This window comes from Scardinius erythrophthalmus, assembly GCF_964197995.2.
Source record: "Scardinius erythrophthalmus genome assembly, chromosome: 15".
NCBI lineage: Eukaryota > Metazoa > Chordata > Actinopteri > Cypriniformes > Leuciscidae > Scardinius > Scardinius erythrophthalmus.
The window spans coordinates 40300859-40318321 of NC_138235.1; the positions used below are offsets into that span (position 1 = coordinate 40300859).

At 35.6% G+C, this 17463-nt stretch overlaps 1 protein-coding gene across 2 annotated transcripts in view; it reads left to right on the plus strand.

Moving 5' to 3' along the window:
* Window positions 1-17463, plus strand: part of fbxl5 (F-box and leucine-rich repeat protein 5) — a 25549-nt gene continuing 8086 nt past the window's right edge. For both annotated transcript variants that reach the window (XR_014031701.1, XM_081386720.1), the window contains exons 1-9: window positions 1-132; window positions 3166-3381; window positions 7830-7925; window positions 8787-8985; window positions 11649-11825; window positions 14418-14543; window positions 14849-14997; window positions 15839-15921; window positions 16326-17039. Coding sequence is in view for 1 of the 2 variants with exons in the window: in XM_081386720.1 (XP_081242846.1) it covers window positions 49-132; window positions 3166-3381; window positions 7830-7925; window positions 8787-8985; window positions 11649-11825; window positions 14418-14543; window positions 14849-14997; window positions 15839-15921; window positions 16326-17039 (1844 nt within the window). In the remaining variant the exon portion in view is untranslated. The remainder of the gene's footprint in view (window positions 133-3165; window positions 3382-7829; window positions 7926-8786; window positions 8986-11648; window positions 11826-14417; window positions 14544-14848; window positions 14998-15838; window positions 15922-16325; window positions 17040-17463) is intronic.

Sequence of the window (17463 nt, forward strand, 5' to 3'; positions counted from 1 at the left end):
CTGGCCTCCCCTGCAGTGTTCAGTCCCGGAGCCGCTGATGGAGTCGCGATGGCTCCTTTCCCCGACGAGGTGGATGTTTTTACCGGGCCACACTGGCGCATGAAGCAGCTGGTGGAGCTCTACAGCGAGAAGGTTCGTGTCAGACCTGTTTTATCTCTCATTTCACCAATTAAAGTGGTTTTAAGCGGTCCGACGATGTGTTTGTTTGAGGAGAGCTAACGTTAGTGTTAGCCAAACGGCTAACTGTTAATAGACAGAGAACAGAGTTTATTATAAACGTCTGATAACGATCTGATCTCAGATCAGCGCAGATACGCTATCTTTATCTATATGCTGTAAAGATTTTAACCAATTCTGAGCATATGAGCTTATAGCCAGAGTATGAGAGGTTAATGTGAATGTCTGATCTCAGATCTGCACGAAAACAGACTTTATTAAATGTAATATAAACACAATAATAAGCCGATGTTGCATTTATTGTGAATGTCTGACCACAGTCTGATCTCAGATATGTAAAAACACTCTATTTTGTATTGAATAATACTACTACTAATAATATAAACACTCAGACACCACGTGAGATGTGGAAATATGCTGCGTCTGATTAAAAACAATACTTTTTTTGATCTTTGTTCTATAGGCCTATTGATTTCCTAACACAACATTACTTCTAAACGCATCTTAACCCTTGTAATCTGTGTTAAACATTCACACAGATGTGAATTACACCACATTCAGTGTATCTGATCTATAATCAGATCATTTCTAGATTGAAAACACACTTTAAATGCACTTTATACGCTTCGCTGATGAATGTATTTGTCTTTAAACTCTAAACATCTGAAATTGAGATGTGAGGTGTTAAAGTGAGATGGTTTATTAGTCTGATTCAGTCAGATTACTGTCATTTATTCTGAACAGGTTTGCATGGAGATTATGAAGATTTTAATGGTTTCAGTGGGTGTGTGTAGCTTCAGTTCAGCCCATGTTCAGCCAAGTCACACACAATGCTTATGTAATACACAAATGTGTGTGTGTGTGTGTGTGTGTGTGTGTGTGTGTGTGTGTGTGTGTGTGTTGCTGTGTCAGTAGTTTGTTGTTTCGTGCATCTACACACTCATCTGAACTCGTTTAACACATCCAGCGTTATATAACACTAATGCTATGAGTGTTTAATGGCCAACGCGTGTTTTCAATCTTTCAGATATGATCATCTTTGTGTGAGGGACCGCCATCTTAAAATTTAAAAGCCAGCTATATATTTATATGTATTAAAACGTAATTTATACTGGGGAAAATGAATGTTATAAATGTGTAAAATAGTATTTGTTAAATATTTAGTTTCAAATGGTAAATTTTTCTTTTATTTATTCCCCAGTGCACTATAGTACTCCACTGCTATGTATTATTTATATAAATCGTTTTTTATTTTGTGTTAATTTTAATAATTTGTATATTTTTATCAATTTATTTTATTAGTTAGATCTTATTTTATTATTATTTATTTAAATAAATAATTTATTTATTTTAATTCTTTATTTTTATTCATGGACCTCAGTTTGAAAACCTCTGATCTAGAAAGGACTATGATCAATAATTTTTTAATCGTTCAATTTATTGATGCCATGAGTCGTACATGAAATTCCTGTCATATTCTCCGAATCGAAATATTATCTGATTTATAGGCCTGACTAGTGTTATTTTAGTGGCATTGATATACTATTATAGTTTTTGATAATATTTAGTTTTATATTTTCCTTTTTTAGTTTAATTTGAGTTAAATTTGAGTAATTTTGTGTTTTTAACTTTTTGTCATTTATTATTATTTTTTTAAATGTCTGCATTGTTTTTATTAATTTTAGCTTTAGTTATTTTAGTACTTCAACTTAAACTTTCGGGAGAGTACGCAAAACTTTCAGGAAAGAACGCAGAACTTTTGGGAACTTTCGGGAGAGAATGCAAAACTTTCAGGAAAGAATGCAAAACTTTCGGGAACGAACGCAGAACTTTTGGGAACTTTCGGGAGAGAACACAAAACTTTCGGGAACGAGTGCAGAACTTTTGTGAACTTTTGAGAGAATGCAAAACTTTCAGGAAAGAACGCAAAACTTTCGGGAACTTTTGGGAGAGAATACAAAACTTTCGGGAACGAACGCAGAACTTTTGGGAACTTTCGGGAGAGAACACAAAACTTTCGGGAACGAACGCAGAACTTTTAGGAACTTTCGGGAGAGAACGCAAAACTTTCGGGAACGAGTGCAGAACTTTTGTGAACTTTTGAGAGAATGCAAAACTTTCAGGAAAGAACGCAAAACTTTCGGGAACTTTTGGGAGAGAATACAAAACTTTCGGGAACGAACACAGAACTTTTGGGAACTTTCGGGAGAGAACGCAAAACTTTCAGGAAAGAACACAAAACTTTCGGGAACGAACGCATAACTTTTGGGAACTTTCGGGAGAGAACGCAAAACTTTCGGGAACGAGCGCAGAACTTTTGGGAACTTTCGAGAGAACGCAAAACTTTCTGGAAGAATACAAAACTTTCGGGAACGAACGCAGAACTTCTGGGAACTTTCAGGAGAGAACGCAAAACTTTCAGGAAAGAACGCAAAACTTTCGGGAACTTTTGGGGGAGAATACAAAACTTTCGGGAACGAACACAGAACTTTTGGGAACTTTCGGGAGAGAACGCAAAACTTTCAGGAAAGAACGCAGAACTTTTGGGAACTTTCGAGAGAACGCAAAACTTTCGGGAGAGAACACAAAACTTTTGGGAATGAACACAGAACTTTTGGGAACTTTCGGGAGAGAATGCAAAACTTTCTCAAGCGAACGCAAAAGCTTTGAAATATATTTTTCCTCCCATACCATATTTTTTCCACCATCATGTTCCTTTTGGGGCAAATATATTATTTATATATTTTTTAATACATTTTATTTTATTTCAGTCAATGTTTTTTGTTAAATGTAAAAATTTTTTTTAAATGGTTTTACTTTTCTTTTTCTTTTTTTTGTACGATAAAAACCTTGGGCCTGACTGATATATCACTCTGAAAGAGATATACTCTTTTATTTGTAACTGATTTAGTTTCTTGTTTACATTCATGCATCAGTAACTCTTCAGCTCCTGGATGTTTCACTGCTTGTTTCGTGTTTTCCCCACAGCTTTCCAAGACGAACTTCTCCAACAACAGGGATTTCCGCTCCTTTCTGCAGTCGCTCCTCGCCACCTTTAAGGAGTTCAAGATGCACGAGCAGATCGAGAACAAATGCATCATCGAGCTTCTGCAGGAACGCAGTCAGATGGTCTATCATGTCCACGCCGACAACAAGCTCTCCGAGATGCTGTCGCTGTTTGAGAAGGGGCTGCGCAGCGTCAAGGTGTGTGTGTGTGTGTGTGTGTGTGTCAGAGGTCTTATGTTTGATTGCTTTAGCAGAAATTACACACTCTTCGCGTGTTGGTCAAAAATGACAGATTTTTTTTAATATATATATATATATATATAATAATATTATATATTTATAATATATATAATATATTATATTATATTTATAATATAATATTATATATTTATATATATATATTTTTTTCAATTAAATAAATGTACTATGTTTTAGTTCAATAATGTTTTTTATTTGCTATGTATTTTTAGGGGATTTTATGTTACTACATTATATTTACGCTGTATTTATAATCCATTTATTCACTTTTTGAGCATAGAACTGAAAAAAACTTAACGTGCGTGCGTGCGTGCGTACGTGCGTGCGTACGTGCGTGCGTGCGTACGTGCGTGCGTGTGTGTTCACACAGCAAGTGCCAAAACCTTTACCAAGTTTCGTTCCATTCCGATTAAAATAAACAGTTTCAAAAATGTGAGTGTGATTCAAAAGAGTGTGATTCAACACACTGATGTTTGGCACTTTCACACTCGTCTTGTGAAACTGAACACTGCTGATCACTGATGATGTCATGGACACTCGTGGTCAGACCGAGCGACCGTCAGCCGTGACGTCACAGAGACCAGACAAAACATGTGTTATATGACTCTCTGTTTACGTATTTTAACAAAACCTCATTCAATCATCCAAAATAGACAAAGTCCAAACTTGCCAAATATTGGGGAATTTTCCACTTGATTATTTACAGGGCGTTGGGAAATCCTGCTCTGAGTTCCTGTCCGGAAAATGGAAAGAATGAAGTTGATCTTGAGTTTATAATAACTTAATTAATTCTCATGCAGACGTCAGCGTATCAAAACAGTTCATCTGTGATTTTACAGCGTTATTGAACTGTTTAGAGAGAGACGCAGCTCGTACTCAGACCTCGCATGTCGTGTTAGCTTAGCTTATTTATTATACTATTATAATTTTTATTAATATTTGGATTTTTTTTTCCAGTTTAATTTGAATTTTAGTTGTCATGTTTTTGATATTTTTTAAATAGTTACATTATTTTATTACATTAAGTAACATTAATAAAAATAAATGCATTATAAATAATAAGTTGTATATTTAATTTATTTCAGTTAACGTTCATTTTATTTCAAGTAATGAATGTTTTTTTTTAATGGTTTTAGTTCTAGTTAACAATAATAACCCTAATAAAAAAACAGTGTAACAACAAATATCAAAAACCAGAGGTAAATAGCATGTAAATGTATGTGTAATATGTATTCATGCATATATGCGTGCGTATGTGAATGTGTATATATTTATGAAGTGCATGTAGAGAAGATATTGATATAAACAGTATGAAATACATATAATCTATAAGAGCTCGGGATCGTTGCGTCACGCCGCAATGCATTGTGGGAATCACGGTACGGAAGTAAGAGATTGTACTGTATAGTAGCGTATAGTAGGCAGTAGGTAACGTTGATCATTTGGTCATTCATTTAGGTTATTTTCTGGAAAATGGTTCAGTATTGCTGTATTGTGAACTGCTGTAATCGGTCTCATGATCGACAGGGCAAACGCCTCATAAATCATATTAGTTTTCCCTATTTTCGTCGAATGGCTTGGGTCGCCGCTGGTCGTCAGTATACTACCGGACGAAAACAGTGGATTATTGCACGTATGATAAATTACTCCTGAAGTGTAACAAACCCGCATAGACAAGCTTCGTAGCTCACAGAATCTGACAAGTGTACGTGTGTGTGTGTGTGTGTGTGTGTGTGTGTGTGTGTGTGTGTGTGTGTCACTACTGATGCTTGGTTAACGGTGCGAACGATTGTTTTCTCCGCGTTTACTTTGTAGATCTGCAGATCTTGCACTCATCCATTTGTGAACTGCAAGTGAGCCTCCAGTGACAAGTTTCTACTTTTCTAAAAGTGTCTACTTTTAAACAAACAATTCAAAACGAAAGAAAACAGACAGCTCTCTGCTTATGTAAGTTAATCCGTATGCAATTTGCATTTCTCTCTGGCGCGTTCACTTACAGCAAAGATCGCCAATCAGCATCGTCAACCTCATCTTTGCAGCCAAATGTGACAAAATAAAAACCATTTGTTTATTAAACAATTAAAATGTGTGTGTGAATGTTGTTGCCGAGGGCACAGGAAATTGTAAATCCGGCTCTGGATCGGAGATGTAAGCGCTACTCCACAGACCAGGTAGGAAAATATCAGGGAAACTGAGGCTTGGTATTAGCCACCTCCAGACTTTATTCATAGGGATCAAATCTTTTTTTTTTTTTTTTTTTTTTTTTTTTAAGTAGCGTTGTTTGGCTTCATTATTAAGTTTGTCAGTATACGGTATAGCCAACTTTTTTTGTCACGGCCCATAACTTTTTCTCTTTCTTTCTCGGTGCCGGTGGAGACCGGTCGGCTACGCTATTACTTTATTCCGAACACTTCTGCGTTGCCTCTAAAATGGCCGTGGTTACCCACAATGCATCATTCCATAACGTCTACGCCCGAGCTCTATAGGGGTGGGGGAAAAAATCGATTCTTAGATGAATCGCGATTCGGGACGTGGACGATTCTGAATCGATTCACAAATGTCAAAAATCGATTTTCTAAAAAAAAAAAAAAAATTCTAATAACGTAACATTGACGGAACGCAAAAGGCGGAACTCTGAAGCGGACGTGCACGTGCGCGGACAGTCTGTGGCGTGCACATAACAGAGACGCGCACATAACGGACGCATGATGGCTAAGCGCCAAATGTGCAATGCCAGTCACAAAAAGTTACATTTTGACTGTAAGTTACTCTCTGCAGACGTTCATTCACTTTCTTTGTATAAGCTGTTTTTGATTGTGGTATACAGCAAAAATTTCAAGTCATAACTCTTTATTATTTAGTTGTGTACTATAAGTCAAGAGCGACTTTGTATGTAACTAATTATTCAGAATATGTGTAAGTCCACAAGCATTATACGTTATGATAGCTTCTGGTACATAATTCTATATTTTTGAACGAAAACTGTTTGTGAATTTGCTACAGCAAAATGTTTTTTTTTTTTTTGTATGAAGGATTATATTGCAGCAATATTATTGCTCATTGGAAATAACAAGAGGATGTTGGTTAGAAGTCTATTATTAAATGCTACTATGCTAGAGATTCAGAATATGTTGAAGTTTGTATTAATTTACTACAAGTATGCTGCTAGTACAAGCACACATTTATTTTCCTGTTGGTTCTCAGCAATGTTGGGACATATGCTGGCAAATGTAACCTTACAGTTGACTTGCCAAATCACTTCCATTTGTTTTATTAATAAAATTAATATAGGAAGTATTAGAAGTAAGTTCGTTATGGGTCATCATAAATACTTTGCTTTAAAAGTACCAAGTAAAAACATTTTTTCAATGTTTTTGATAAAAGGCACTTCCCTGAGAATTGAACTTAATAAATGTGAAAAAGACACTTTAATGTCTGTTATTATGTTTGTCATTCTGTATAGCAAAGCAGATGAGAGTAGATCATGATCAGAAACCTGATTAGAAATCATTATGAATAAAATCGAATTGTTTTGAATCGAAAATCTTTTTGAATCGAAAATCGATTTTGAATCGAATCGTAGCCTCAAGAATCGGAATCGAATCGAATCGTGAGATGGTAAAAGATTCCCACCCCTAATAATCTATTAAGAAAAACAGTTCCAAAGCAACAATGAAATGGTCTTTTAAGCATCTTTCATGTTACAGAAGAACATGTTAATTAAGCTGAGTGTCTGAATCATCTGTCAGTCGCAGCACAGACTCGTTTGTTGTGGCTTTTGTAGTCTCGTAATCGTGACACAGCATAATGATCTGCAGCGGAAACGCCTTGTGTCGGTTTCAAGAGAAATGTGCTGAGCAAACTGACTTCTTAAGAAATCAATAGTCCTTTTAAAGACGCCTTATTACGCCCTTTCACAAAGTCTTGATGTTGGTCTCTACTAGAACAGGTTTTCCTGCTTGAATGTTGATTATTTTCCTCATATTCTCCATTGTTGCGGCTCCTCTCTTCCCAGTCTGTCAGTAACGTTCTGTTTACTTCCTGTCTCTATGAAGCCCCTCCTTCTGAAAAGCACACTGTGTTCTGATTGGTCTGCTGGATCAGTGTGTTGTGATTGGTCGAGCGCTTCGAGTGTGTTTGGGAAATGTCCCGCCCCTTCCCATAACCGCCAGTTTAACACACTACTAACTAACTCAACCAGGCCCCGCCCCTTTATTCTGCGTACGAATTATTATAATGAGGAATATTGTGACGTGTTCATTCCCAGAAGAAACTCAAGACTACAGTGGAGGCGTTTCAGGAGTTCAGAAACACTGACACTGATATAGAGGATAACTCACTTTTCATGCTCAAACATGTCTTTTTTCACCGCGGTGTTGTTGTTTCAGAGCGAGTACGAGCAGCTGAATTACGCGCAGCAGCTGAAGGAGAGGCTGGAGGCGTTCACTCAGGATTTCCTTCCTCATATGAAAGAGGAAGAGGAGGTGAGACTCATTTTTAACAACGATTAATCGTGATTAATCGTGATTAATCGCATCCAAAATAAAAGTTTGTGTTTGCATAATATATGTGTGTGTACTGTGTATAATTATTTTGTATATATAAATGCACATGCATGTGTATATTTAAGAAAAATGTGTAATATATTTATATATAATATTAAATAAATGTATTTCTTAAATATGTACATGCATATGTGTGTATTTATATATATACAAAATAATTATACACAGTACACACACATATTATGTAAACAAACTTTTATTTTGGATGCGAAGCACTATTTTTAACATTCAACATCATACTAATACTACAGCATAAAATTGCATCTAAAATTGATCAGGTTTAATGACGACCTTTGATTTATTTTTATTTTATAAAGTATATCCTAAGATTCAATTAATAATCCAACCTTTCAATAAATATAAAATTTTGTTGGAAATATATTAGTCGTGTTTGTGTATGTTTTTTTTTTTTTATAAACACCTTACCATTCAAAAGTTTGGGGTCTGTATTTTTTTTTTTTTTTTTTTCATTTTTGAAATCTTCTGCTCACGAAGGCTGCATTTATTTGATTAAAAATACATTAAAATTGTGAAATATTATTACAATTCAAAATTTTCTATGTGAATATATATAGTAAAGTGTAATTTATTCCTGTGATCAAAGCTGAATTTTCAGCAAATAAAACCTTTAAATATATAGAAATAGAATTTTGCAATGGCATTCCTGCAGATCCATAATGCAGAATTTAAAGTGCATTATTTTAACCTTAAGTTTGCATTCGTCCCGTCAGATGTGTGGTCTCTCTCTGTGTCCGTCTGATGAGTTGTGCGTGTTCTCAGGTGTATCAGCCCATGCTGATGGAGTACTTCACGTACGAGGAGCTGAAGGCCATCAAGCGTCAGGTGATGCTGCAACACTGCAATAATCCTTCCTGGAGCTCCGCCGCCGCCGACGTGCTGAAGGGCCTGAACCTCTGGAGTCAAGCTGAGGAGCTGCACAAGGCCTTCAAATACTCCGACCACGAGAAGACCGAAGACGGTGAGTCCCTAATCAAAATTTTTATGATTAATCGAGTACTCGGATAATTTATCAGGTGAATAATAGTATTTAGGTGTTCAAGTAATCGGTTGATTATTTTGACGATTAATCGAGTACTCAGATAATTTAACAAGTGAATAAATAGCCTTTAGGTGTTCAAGTAATCTATTAATCGAGTACTCAGATCATTTAACAAGTGAACAATAGCCTTTAGGTGTTCAAGTAATCTATTAATCGAGTACTCAGATCATTTAACAAGTGAACAATAGCCTTTAGGTGTTCAAGTAATCTATTAATCGAGTACTCAGATCATTTAACAAGTGAATAAATAGCCTTTTGGTGTTCAAGTAATCAGATGATTATTTTGATGATTAATTGAGTACTCACATAATTTAACAAGTGAACAATAGCCTTTAGGTGTTCAAGAAATCGGATGATTATTTTGACGATTAATTGAGTACTCGCATAATTTAACAAGTGAACAATAGCCTTTTGGTGGTCAAGTAATCTATTAATCGAGTACTCAGATAATTTAACAAGTGAATAAATAGCATTTAGGTGTTCAAGTAATCGGATGATTATTTTGACGATTAATCGAGTACTCAGATAATTTAACAAGTGAACAATAGCCAATAGTCTGGAAACTCGAACAAGCAGCACATACAGAGAGTGAGTTTGTGTGGAGCAGCATTTACTGTGAACTGAGCCGCTCGGAGAAACGCGTAACCATCGCGCATGTGAACAATTAACGTTTGGCGCAACGCTTCACTCTGAAACATGCATGTATTTATTTAACTGAATCGCAGCCTTTGTGATTTCACAATATACTATGATTTTTAAATGTTAGATATCGTGCAGTCTTTGAAAACGGTCTAAAGAAATGCCATCAAATGAGCGATATCGCCTCTCCTTTTACGGTGGGGTTGGAAGAAGCACGGGAGTAAAGAATAAAGATATAAAAATATATACAAAGTATACAAAGTATAAAAATATAATGTATAAAAAAAGATTCTATAGTCTTCCTTTGGAAATTATATTATTATATGATAAACACTTAATTATTAGTCTTCACAGCAGTAAAGGAAATCATATGGGCCGTTTTATTTAAATTATTAACTATTTCAATCTTTATTTATGATTAATTTTTATTATTATATTATATATGACTTAATGTAAAATTGCTTATTATACTATCAGTATTACTATTATTTATCGTCAATCTGTGCAGCCCTTCAAACAAGCACAGCAAATTTATATTTGATAGTGTGTATATATATATATATATATATATATATATATATATATATATATATATATATATATATATAATATAATATAATATATGTAAGATTTAAAATTTATTTTATTTAGCTCTCTTTTTTTATTAAGTTGAATTATATTTAAAGTTTTCAATAAATGCATAAATTAAGACAGCCATAAATATAAGTGGTGTATTTTTCGCAGTTATACTGTTTAATAATTTTGTTTTGGTATTATTATTATTATTATTATTATTATTATTATTTTTCTTAAATACTTCATTTTTATTTTACATTGAAATATCACAATAGTAATAGTATACACACCCAAAAAGTGACAATTTCAACATGCTATATAAACATATCTGTTGAGTATTTTGAGCTAAAACTTCACATACACACCCTGAGGACATCAGAGACTTATTTTACATCCTGTGAAAAGGGCATTATACCACTCCTTAAGCAAAGAGTATAGAAGGCAAGAGGTGAAACTCTGATGCTCTTTTGGTAACAGCCACTAGGTGGCGCGTCGGTAGCGCGGCCGCCATTTTGGAGTGAAAATGCCAGCTGGAAAACAGCACAGATACACAGAAACAGACAGAATGACGACGAAAGAGAAGTCAAAGTGGAATAAAAGAACGCAACATTAAGTCATCAGTAAATTTTATGACACCTACAGCCTCTGTCTTATAGTCTGTGTTTTAAGTTATCGGTTGTGGAATCCAACCATTCAGTAGGTCATTTTTTTTAGCCTACTTTATTGAGTATTTCCATTTTTTTTGTGTAACTTTACACATTTACTATTACTATTATTAGTTACTATTACTCCACTAGGTCTGAAATATATATTGTACGTTTAAATCCCCTGGATCTTACAGAACGGTAAAGGTTCTTAAAGGTTTTGTGAAAAAAAAGAGGTAGACTTAATCATAAAGTCTGTCAAATAAACTGTTAATGGTCACTAATCTAGTGATTGTACGCTATTCTGTGTTGTCATCATTCAGCCTGCATATTTATTTATTTTTTAATATTGCCATAGCGATAGCGAGAAGCTAGTGGACCGCCGAGTCGCTTTCACCCCAAAATGGCGGAAGCGTAGCGCTGGTGTTGCAAAGGAACGTTCTATTGGCTTTCACTTCTTGTCAATATAAGTTCTTTGCCTTAAGTGACACTTCGGTTGCGTCATCTTTATCAGATGACCTTTGACCTCTTAGGCCAGGCATTGCCCGTGTTACTCTAGCACTGGATTTCTCAACCTCCTTCCGCATTGAAGTCTGATGCAAACCTGAAGTTTCCCCTGAGTTGAGTGTAAACCATGTGACCGTGCGAGCGTGCTGTGGCCTCAGGTTGGTCTCAGAGGTTCAGATGTCATGTGTCAGTGGTTGGATGTGTTGTGTCCCTCAGAGCGGGGCAGCGAGCGCGCCTCCATCTCGGCTCTGCCTCAGGAACTGCTCCTCAAGGTGTTCCGCTTCCTGGGTCCGGCGGACCTGTGTCGCTGCGGGCAGGTGTGCAACATCTGGGCTCAGGTGTCCAGGACCGGCTCGCTGTGGAGACACCTGTACCCCGTACGCTGGGCCAGAGGTGCGTCAACACACACTCTTAACACACATACATGTGAAGTGGGGATACACACTGCAAAACATGCTGTGTTTTTGTCTTGTTTCCAGTCTAAATATCTAAAAACTCTTATTATACATAAGGTTATTATAAGATATTATGTCCTGTTTTGAAAACAGTTGTTTACATTTTATTGCAGGATTTTTTGACGAATATAATGTTCAAAAGAACAGCATTTATCTGAAATAGAAGCTTTTGTAACATCATAAATGTCTTTACTGTCACTTTTGATCAGTTTAACTCATCCTTGATGAATAAAAGTATTGATTTCTTTTATTTATTTCGCCCAAAAAATTAAATATAAATTCTTACTGACCCCAAACTTCTGAACAGTAGTGTTTAATGTTACAAAAGATTCTATTTCAGATAAATGCTGTTCTTTTGAACTTTCTATTTATCAAAGAATCCTGAAATAAAATGTAAATAATTGTTTTCAACATTAATACTAATAATGAATGTTTTTTGATCATCAAATCATCATATTAAACACAGCCTCGGTGAGCAGAAGAGACTCTTTTAAAAACATAAAAAATCTTACCGGTCCCAAACTTTTGATCGGGAGTGAATATACAGTAAAGTGTAATTTATTCCTGTGATCAAAGCTGAATGTTCAGCATCATTACTCCAGTCTTCAGTGTCACATGATCCTTCACAAATCACTCATTTCTGATAAATAAATAGTGTCAGCTTTGAGTTCATGTGTCTTTATCGCCCTCTTGTGACCAAACATCAGCCGAGTCCTGTTTATTACTTTAAGATGAAAGATATTTTCCCTTTAGTATATGAATGTGCACCAATGATTGAGTATTAAAGTCCCCATGAAATCAAAATTGACCCTATTTACTTTGTTAGCGCATATTACTAGTCTTGTGGTGAACAATTAATCCGTGCAAGAAAATATTTAAAAAAAAAATTTTTTACCATGGTAATCTTTAATCAAAATCTGAAAATGCCCCTCCCCTCTGCATTGGAGGACCTTCTCTGATGACGTAGGTTTGAGGAATTGGTTTGGGCAACGCTTAACCACTCCCCTCAAACCGTTAGTCTGTTATGAGCAGAGATGGAGAGGAGGAGCGCTAGAGTAAAACCCTGCCCTCTGTTCAATATTCCCTTTCACTGGGAAATACGTCATAACACTGGAGAAAAGTCGTTTGCAACTTCCGGTTCACGGGGACTTTAAAGGCAGGTAGAAAATAAATGTTTAATTCATGGTTTCTTTTAAAAAGATTTTAAATTTAATTAAATATTACATTTATATTGAAATATGAAATAAATATTACTACAGTGAGTTTTTTTATTTTTATTTTATATTTTATAATTAAGTAACTTTAATTAAAAAAACAATAATAGCTAATTTTATTTTTATATTAAAAACTTTATTTAAAAAAATTATATACTACATAGCAAATATTTTATACATTTTGATTTACATTTTATATTATAAAATTAATATAATTTTAGTTAAAAAAACAGTAATATACTGCATTATTCAAATGATGTAATTATTTTTATACTATAAAACTTTCATTACAAACAGTAGTTTACTGCATTAGTGAACTCTTTTTTTATATTATAAAACTTATAAAAAAATGTAAATACTACTTTAACAAATTATTTTTTTAATTTTTTATATTTTTTTATATTTTAAAACTAATTTCAAACCGCATTAGTGAATAATGTTTTTTTTTATGTTTTTCAGAATTAATTATAAAACTTTCATTACAAACAGTAGTATACTACATTAGCGAATTTTTTTTATTTTTTTATATTATAAAACTAATTTCAAACACCATTAGTGAATAATTTTTTTGATGTTTTTTAGAATTAAATATAAAACTTTAATTTAAAACAGTAGTGTACTGCATTAGTGAATTATTTTTTAAAATATTTGTACAATTAATTATAAAATTTTAATTAAAAAACATTAATTATAGTGAATTGTTTTTATTTTTTTATTTAATTATTTTTATATTACAAAACTTTAATTAAAAATAGTACTATACTCCTTTAGTGAATTATATTTTACATATTTTTATAATCATAAAACTTAAATTATATACTAAATTAGTGAATTGTATTTATAATGTTTTTTTGTAATTATAAAACTTGGATTAAAAATGTTGATATCCTGCATTTATATTTTTTGTTTTATTATTTTTATTAATTATTTAAATTGTAATTAAAAAACTGCATTACTGCAACGTGTTTAATGCATTTATAAAAAAAAATATTTTTAATTGTTTTATTATTTTTATTTATTAATGAAATTGTAATTAAAAAACTGCATTACAGCAATGTGTATAATGCATTTATATGTTTTGTTTTATTATTTTTATTAATTAATGAAATTGTAATAAAAAACTGCATTAATGCCACGTGTTTAATTCAGCACGTTGTCCAGTCATCTAAAAAAATAAAAAGCGTTAATATTAATTTTTAATGCAGTTTTAATGGAGAAAATGAAGATCGAGTCAGTATGTTGCATTGTGGGATACAGCGTCTCAGTGTATATGCCGCCTGTAGGTCAGCTGTGATTGGTTGTTATGGTGTTTGTAGGGGACTATTACTGTGGTCCTCCGGGCGAGTTGGACCAGGAGCCGGATGATGATTGGGTGAAGAGTCTCCAGGACGAGGGACGAGCCTATCAGGAGTGGGACGAGGACGCAGACGTCGACGAATCAGGTCAGCCTTCGCTTAGAACTACATTTCCCATGATCCCGCGGGCCGTAGCTGTGAAATAAACATTCTTACTGACCCAAAAACTTCAAACGGTACTGTTTAATTAGGGCTGGGCAAAAAAAAAAAAGATTTTTCGATTAATTGTTTTTTTAAAACGTGCTTCTCAAAAGCCACAAATCGATTTTTTTCTAGGGTTCTGTTTTAATGTACCTAAAATAAAAAATAGAGTTTAATATACAGGTTTAATTTCTTTTTATGAATGAAGCACTTCTAAGCGTATGTTCACTGCTGTTGTCTGCTGTGTTCAGAGGAGGCGTGTGAAGGGTCTCCAGCCATTAATGCGGTTCAGAGAGAGAAGACTCTTCTCGACGGGATGATCCAGAAGCTTCTGCCTGTCGTCGGCTCGTCCGTTCGTTCGCTCAGCCTGGCCTACAGCTCCACTGTCTCCAGCAAGATGGTACGTTACTCAGATCATGTGATCAACAAACACTCACACATGACCAAACTGAGCACTGAAGAGCAGTCGCTCAAGATCGTGATTCAGTGACTCACTCATAAAGACTTCACTTGTTTCATTACTGGATGAATCAGTGTTTTTGAACAAATCTCTTGAATGAATGATTCAGTGACTCGCTCATAAAGACTTCATTTGTTTCATTACTGGATGAATCAGTGTTTTTGAATGAATCTCTTGAATGGATGATTCATTGACTCACTTATAAATACTTCACTTGATTCATTACTGGATGAATCTGTGTTTTTGAACGAATCTCTTGAATGAATGATTCAGTGACTCGCTCATAAAGACTTCATTTGTTTCATTACTGGATGAATCAGTGTTTTTGAATGAATCTCTTGAATGGATGATTCATTGACTCACTTATAAATACTTCACTTGATTCATTACTGGATGAATCTGTGTTTTTGAACAAATCTCTCGAGTGAATGATTCAATGACAAACACATGTTTTAACAGTCACTTGTCTCCACCTACTGGTGTAAGGATGTAATGATACACACATGGTGTAATGATGTAATGTAATGATCACATGGGTGTTTGAATCGAGATTGCGATCTTGATCGTGCAGCTCTAATATGTCTATGAAATCTAGTTAAATATGTTACTTAAATATTAACCATATTTAACTGGTCTATCCTGCTTTTAAACTCATGATTTCTTATCATTATTATTATTATTATTATTATTATTATAACATTGAATTAATAGTTGTTTTTAAACCTATCTGGGAACAATGAAATAATACTGTATAATATATAATATTATTTTCTCCTTCCAGGTGCGACAGATCCTCAGTTTGTGCCCAAACCTGACTCACCTGGACCTCACGCAGACTGACGTCTCTGACTCCGCCTTTCACAGGTTGGCTCTTCTGATTGGATGTTCAAAACGTTTGGCATTGACTGCTCATATCGGCGTGTGTGTGTATTTGATATACTGTAATGTTGATTTTGTGGAGCCCACTTTATTCATTACTAGATGAATCAGTGTTTTTTGAACATCTCTTGAATGAATGATTTAATGACTCACTCATATAGACATCACATGTTTCATTTCTGGATGAATCTGTTTTTTTAATGAATCTCTTGAATGAATGATTTAATGACTCACTCATATAGACATCAAATGTTTCATTTCCGGATGAATCTGTTTTTTTAATGAATCTCTTGAATGAATGATTGATTCAATGACTCACTCATAAAGTCTTGGCATGTTGATTTTGTGGATCCCATGAATATTTCAGTTACTCTGTTGTGTTTTTCCAGCTGGGCGGAGTTGGGGGTGTGTCATACTCTAGAGCACCTGGATCTGTCGGGCTGCGACAAAATCACCGACCGCACGCTGAAGATTCTCTCTCTGGGATTGGGCGACTTAACGGCGTCCAATCCGGATCGCAGAGCCAAACTGCTGAAAGCCCCGCCCTCTCCCATCAAACTACAAGACGAGCACTCCCTTCAGCCAATAGGACGCAGCTGCCAGGATCTCATATTCAAGCGGAGACCTGGTGGGCGTGGCTCAGGCTGTGGCCCCGCCCACGTGTGGGTTCTTGATCCGGTGAAACTAGCCGACATCGAGGACGCAGCCGACTGGAGCAAACCAGGGGGCGTGTCTACACAGGGAAGTGGGCGTGGACACATTTTCGAGTCGCAGGGAGGCGTCGGCTCATGCTGTTGTAGGAGGAGCCGAAGGCGGAGCTTCAGGACTGGTATAAGCTCCTCCCCCTGGCAGTATGGCTCAGTGGGAGACTCCCACTGTGGTCACTCCACCTGTTGCACATCAGATGTGTCGCTCTGGACTGTGAGAGAAATGCACTGTGACCTCCAGGCCACAGGGGGCAGTGTTGATTTTCGGACTAAATGCTCATTTGAGGGCGAATCTTGCCCTGATCGTAACAACAGGACTGACCAATCAGGAGCCTTTCGAACACTCCGGTTCCTCAGCCTGTCTGGATGCTATCAGATCACGGATCTCGGCCTGAGGTACAGAACAAACACCGCCATGATATAATAGGGGCTTTCGCACAGGAGGAACCTTTTTATAGTTCCTAGAACTATAGGCGGAAGTTCCCGGATGTTGACGTGTTCGCACCGCAGGAACTAGGAATGATTTTAGGTAGAGATGCACCGATTGATCGGCTGGTGACCGGAATTGGCCGATTTTCACGTGATCGGCCGTAACCGGCGACCGGCCGGTCAGTCTGACAAATGCCGATTTTATGCCGGTCAAATGCACTCGGGCACCGCATAATTAACATCGCGCAACATCAGCATCACACGTGCACACGGAGCACATATAGGGTGACCACCCGTCCCGCGTAGCGCGTGCGCGCACAGCGTTTGAAGCCCAATTCACGCGTCACGCAAATTGAGACCGTGTCACGCATAATCATAATCATAATCTATG